At 56.3% G+C, this 5906-nt stretch overlaps 1 protein-coding gene across 1 annotated transcript in view; it reads right to left on the reverse strand.

Moving 5' to 3' along the window:
- ACE (angiotensin I converting enzyme) overlaps nucleotides 1-5565 on the reverse strand; it is a 13742-nt gene extending 8177 nt beyond the window's left edge. The window contains exons 1-8 of the mRNA XM_029086875.1: nucleotides 5377-5565; nucleotides 3875-3962; nucleotides 3485-3628; nucleotides 3042-3233; nucleotides 2786-2883; nucleotides 2086-2258; nucleotides 1571-1794; nucleotides 11-70 (exon numbers count right to left, since the gene is read on the reverse strand). Coding sequence (XP_028942708.1) covers nucleotides 11-70; nucleotides 1571-1794; nucleotides 2086-2258; nucleotides 2786-2883; nucleotides 3042-3233; nucleotides 3485-3628; nucleotides 3875-3962; nucleotides 5377-5565 — 1168 coding nt within the window. The remainder of the gene's footprint in view (nucleotides 1-10; nucleotides 71-1570; nucleotides 1795-2085; nucleotides 2259-2785; nucleotides 2884-3041; nucleotides 3234-3484; nucleotides 3629-3874; nucleotides 3963-5376) is intronic.
- Nucleotides 5566-5906: the final 341 nt, after the last annotated feature.

Here is a 5906-nt window from a genome sequence, read left to right on the forward strand (position 1 = left end):
ATGAGGTAGCCAAAAGGCAGGAAGGCAATCTTCTCCAAGGCCATCTTCAGTAGATAGTTGATGTTGCTTTCTGCATGAAACAGAGCCTGAACCAGCTTGGGAAGGAGTCTGGCTGGACAGTACTATGGCCAGTAGACTTTTTGTGGGCAAGAGGGTGAGCAGATCTGGATGAGAAATGGGGACATCATTTCAACATGGAATTTTGCTCCTTAGAGAAGGCTGTGTAGGACACAGGAGGTTTCTGTAGATACAGCTCCTACTTGGGGCAACACGTGCCTTTTTACTGAGTGTGGACAAAGGGAGTGACAAGTGCAGTGTCCCCTTGCCTTCAGCCTGGCTCTCAGGGTGAGGTCTTTGGTGAGTTTACACTCTAATGGTTCCCTCTTCACACGTTCACCCCGGGGTCTCAAGGGATCTGAAGGGCTGTCACACCACCACAAAGGCTCTCATGGTTTAGACCCAGAACCACAGTCAGCTCTAGAACAGTCACCGCCATATCATGGGGAGCACAGGGGATGGTGACATCTGCTTTCCCCATGGCCTTGAGGAAACCTGGGGAAGGAAGGTTGGAGAAGGACTTGCTGGAGACCAAGCTGAAACTGTGGGGTGAGGGAAGGGTTGGCAGCACTGCCCTGAGGGGCCATTGGCTGCCATCACTGTGGTGGCATGGCTGCCAAGGGCTGGTTAGTCGGGCAGTGATGCCTTGAGGCAGGGACCATCTGCTCCATGGTGTTTATGCAGCATTGGCCCAATGCTCTTGGCTGCTGTGATGGCTTCCCCAGCATGAAATGTATTTAATGACGAGGCAGGAGGATCCCGGGACTGTCCCTCCTCCGCAGAGCAGCCGCCTGTGGCAGGAATCTGCAAATGCTTGAGTTCCTCCTTTGACGTGTCGGCTGAGAGACATTGGGTGGGAGGAGAGATTCTTGCCAAGCCAGACAGTGCCCTGCAGAGACAAGTCCTCCTCCACTGCACCAGCTGGCAGGCAGAAACCTTCCCTGCTGACTGTCCTTGTGATTGTGCATGTAAGCAATCAGTGCCACCTTCACAGAGCTACACCAGGAGCTCCTGGGGTGGATGTTTCTTGGCAAGGGAAGGGGGGAACACTGGAAAGGTCAAAGCCAATCAAGCACAAAGATGCTACTTTCAGATTTGGAGCTCTGATGGAGAAATGAAGGGAACAGTCAAGCTCTGGAGAGCATCCCTCCTGCCCTCAGAGGTGAAGAGGATGGAGCCATGAAGGGTCCTACATGGACCCCTGGAGACAAGAAGGGGTTATGCATCAACCCATGGAGACAAGATAGTTCCTACATGGACCCATGGAGACAAGAAGGGGTTATGCATCGACCCATGGAGACAAGGTACTTCCTATATGGACTCATGGAGACCAGAAGAGGTTGTGCATGGAACCAAGCATAGGTGAAAAGCACACATCAGCCATGGGGTCTTGCCTGCTCTGGGTTGTGGTGCCAGACTGCAGCCCACCATGGCATGTCCCAAACCCTTCCTAGTGCCACAGGCAGAGCCTGAGCCCTCCAGACCACCCAGCTCCCCAGTGTGGCTGCCATACCTGTGTCCTCGGTGGCACTGCTGAGGAGACCAATATTCTTGAGGTGGCTGGGGGTAGAGACAGACAGGGACATGACATCGCCGATGGCCTCATGGAAGCCAGGGTTGGCCCCACTGCGGAAGGAGACAGGCTGGTCCTTGTACTGCAGGTAGTACTGGACATGGCCCATCTCGTGGTGCACTGTGAACAGCTGCTCCATGGTCACCGTCGTGCACTGCTTGATCCTGCCAGGTGAAAACAGCATTGCCTGAGCTGAGTGAGGAACCTCAACTGCCTGTGAACGTCCTCAATGGGAAGGACCCTCCACAGTTCCTGGGAAAGTGGCAGCATCCCATGGGGTAGGGGAAAGACCCAGTGAAGCAGAAGGCAGAGCAGCATGGTGTGTCAAGACCTTACCCCATAAGGTAACAGATTGGGCTACATGGCCAGGTTGGGGGTACCCAAAATATTGACCACCAAATGGGATGGAGAAGGGTCTTACTCTGTAGCCCTGGGCCCTGTATGTCCCCACACACCTGAAGTCCTTGCGGTTGTAGAAGTCCCAGGCCGAGGCATGACACACCACCTCCCGCCCATCCGTTGGCTTCTCCAGCATGGACTTCTCCCAAAATTCAGGGGGCATCTCCAGCAGACCCAGGGAGGTGAAGAACTGCTCTGAGACTCGGAACATGTGGGTGGCGTTCCAGCCCTGGTGGGCAGCAGGTAGTGGGTTACGGCTGAGAAAGGGGCTGCCCATGCCCTGGGTGTTGCCTCTGGTGCTCTCCCAGCACCGTGGGGATGAGGTGGGTCTCTCCAAGGGACTGAAGTTCTGCCCCTCTCACCCCAATGACGAGTCCTGACCCCAGAATTGGTGTGAGCATCCCTAAGAAGCAACAAGCAATGGTGCTGGTGCCCATCGTGGGCAGGCGAATGGAGTAGGGCTGATGCCCCTGGGGTGCTCAGAGCTGTGTGATGGTGTGGACACAGCCCCCAAGCCAGGGACTGACACCAGTCCCACTGCAATGTCCTTCCTCTTTGCCCACCCCCTGCCTCTTTGGTCATTGCCAGAGAGGGAGTGGGCCTATTTGTCCCTTCCTCTCCCAGACATGATTTTCTGCTGTCCCCTGTACAGGTATCAGAAATGACTCCCATGGGGTCAATGTTATGGGCAAGCCTTGTCCAACACCCCCTGTTTTTGTCCCCCGGGTGCCTCCAGTGAGTCCCTCAGCCCATCACCTGCTGCACCATTGTGCTTGTGACATCGAGGTTAGGCTTCTCGGGGTAGGGGACCATCAGGTCATAGATGTTGTTCCACTGCTGAGCCCACATGTTGCCTGAGAAGAGAAAACAGTTGGAGCAGAGCCAGTGGTAGGTCAGGAGGAAGAGAAACACAGTGATGACTGGGACCTCCCTGTCCCACTTATGGCCATGCATGTGCCCTTCTGGCCCCACCAGCACCCCTGTACATAGGTTGGGGGGTCCCTCCTCTTACCCAGGAGGTGAGCAGGGATGGGACCCTTCAGGTTGACGTATCTGGGGCCATAGCGGTCATACAGTTTCCTCCGGACGAAGGCGTGCAGGTTGAGGTAGAGTGGCTCCAGCTGGTTGTAGAGATGTTCCAGGTCATCCTCAAAGGAGGCTGAGTCGTACCAGGAGCGCCAGTAGCTTCCTGTGTCCTCAAACCCTACCAGGGAGATAGTGATGACCTCTGGCTCCAACCCCCAGGGACTACCTCCCAACCCAGCCCCAAGAGCTGGGACCAGGGAACAGCAGTAGGACTTTTGCTCCTTCCCCAAAATGTTGGCACTGGGGAAATGGAAGTTGAATGCCTGTGGCATGTAGGATGGGGAGAGCAGCAGGGAACCCCATTGCCCTGGCCCCAATTCCCACCACTGAACCCTGACCACCCCCTGCATCCCCCCATCCTGCTGGTACCATCCATCTGATAGGCCTCGTTGCTCAGCTTCACGAACTCCTCATACTTGGCTCGCAGTGGGTTGCCCGCGGCGTTGTGCCACCCCTCCCAGGCGTAGAGCAGCTTCTTGTAGCTGCGGGAGGTGGCCATGATGTCCGAGATGTCTGAGACAGAGGGGACAAGTAGGACATGACTGAGGGGAAGGAGCCGGGTGTCACATCCCACAGTAGCTCTGCAGAGGTGCCACCACCATCGTGCCAGACCCAAATACACATCCTCACCCCAGGACAACCCTGATGGACATGGATGGGACCTTCCAACCCCAACTCACTGGGGATGTGTGGACTATGACAAACTCATGGACATAGGGTGCTCAGCACCCCACAGGGGCAGAGGGACAAGGGTCATACCTGGCTCCAGATCCCAGCAGGTACCGTTGGTCAGGCACACCTTGGCCGTGGAGTAGATTTTGTCCATGTTGCTCAGGATGGTGTTGTACTGCAGGGAAGGAAAAGACATTGAGGTTGGAAGGGGATGGGAATGGCCCTTCAGGAGGGATCTACAGACTTCCCAGCTCCAGTGCGTGTGTGTGTGCGTGTGTGTCTGGAGGGATGTGGAGGAGCGCCCGTGTGTTTATACAGCGTGGTTTTGGTGAGATAAGTGTGTTATCACCCAGAGTTTTACACCCTTCGCATGGTGGGAGCAGGGATGCTCTTCAGGACAGATAAACCACCACGCACAGCCAGTCACCAAACCCGCCTCAAACGCGATGTGAGTGCTCGTGGTGTCCTAGAACGGGGCTATTTATAAAGCTCTTTGTCAGCGGGGCTGCAGCACAGCTTGTTTATCTAAGTGAGTTAAAAAAACCCCAACAAACCCAGTAAGAAAAGCAGGAGGAGCAAGGGGATTTCGTTCTGTGAACTTCCAAACCAGTAAACAATAGCAACAGGAGGTTTCCTGGAACCTGCCAGGGGAGCCCATTCCCAGGGAAGGAAATTCCTCTGCTCTGTCCCTCTCTCTGCTCCCATCCTTCTGCTCTGGCTGGGTGGAGGGGACGGAGATGGGGGATGGTGGCGGCTGAGGGATGGAGCTGCCAGGGGACGGATGAAACACGGATGATGTACAGGGAGGAGACGTGATGCTCTGTTATCTGGGAGAGGGCAGGGATGGGTTTCCTGGAAGGAACTGGGGCCGACGCTTCTCCGGAAAGGATTGTATCCCTGAGCTTGCCAGCCAAGAGGGGTTTGGATGGGGAGGATGGTCAGGGAGCAGTGGGCCAGGCTGGAGAAGACGGCAGTGCCAGCGTCCCTGTGCTTGTGTAGAGGCAAGAGGCTGCCAGGCTCAGCCTGGGCAATATTTCCATGCATGGAAATCAAAATCATGACACATTTGGGTAAATGACCCTGAAAGTTTAGGACTGTGATAAGGAAAGGATAAGGGATGTCCTGATGTCCCTAGTGTGGAACTGTGTCACCAAGGCACAGCATCTCCGGGCTCACAGGGACACCTCAGAACCTGGGTGGCTGGAACAGCCCCCTTTATCAGTGGGTTACATCCCCAGGGAGCCCCAGGGCTGGGGGGGTGTTGAGCCAGCTGGCCCCTGGCCATGGGCACAGCCTGGCTGGTCTCCAGGTGACGCCCAAGGCCGCTCTGTGTAAGCAGGAAATCTCCGGTTCCCATTTGGAAAACTCTGAGATGAGATTAAGGCTGGATAATGGGGCCAGCAGACACCCCACATCCCTTGGGGAACATCTCCATCGCTGCCTGCCCTGTGCAGAGGCCAGGGAGACCTTCCAAAGTGCAATGGAGGGGCAATGGGCCAGCAGCCCAGTCTGGAGGCTTGGGAGAAGTCCCTTTGAGGGGTTTCACGGCACCCCAGCAGTGCCCAGGGCTTCACCAGCACCTCACCTACCTGCTCTCTCTTCTCCAGGGGCAAGTTGGAGGGTCCCAAGGTCTGGATGGAGCCGATGATTTTCCTCAGCTGTGGGTCACTGAAGTTGCTCCAGATGTTGCCATAGAGCTCCTTGGCTTTCTTCCCCCACACCTCCGTGAAGTTTTGTTCCTCTAGTGATGCCTCAACCTGCACAGCAAGAGAGGACATGGGGGCTCAGGACCAGCCCTGGGACATGCCACCACCTAGGTGACAGTTTAGGGGGTGAGTTCAGAGCCATGAGGGTTTGTAGGAGCCAGAGGGGATGGGACACGAGGTGGCAGGGAGGACTGTCCCCAGGCTGTGACGTTCATAGTCAGAGACATCAGCTTCCAGCCCATGTGGCAACAGCTGCAGCCCCCACTCACCCGCAGTGCTCCCGGTGAGCACTGGCCAAAGTGGCCTTTGAGGGTGTTTTGGAGGTGGCTCTGGAGTGTCATGGCCCGGATGGGGTGGGGATGCTGGGACAGGGCTGTCCATGCCATGTGGGCAGGGTGTCCGGGTGCTCCTGG

Source organism: Antrostomus carolinensis, unplaced genomic scaffold (genome assembly GCF_000700745.2).
Source record: "Antrostomus carolinensis isolate BGI_N321 unplaced genomic scaffold, ASM70074v2 scaffold28839, whole genome shotgun sequence".
Lineage (NCBI taxonomy): Eukaryota > Metazoa > Chordata > Aves > Caprimulgiformes > Caprimulgidae > Antrostomus > Antrostomus carolinensis.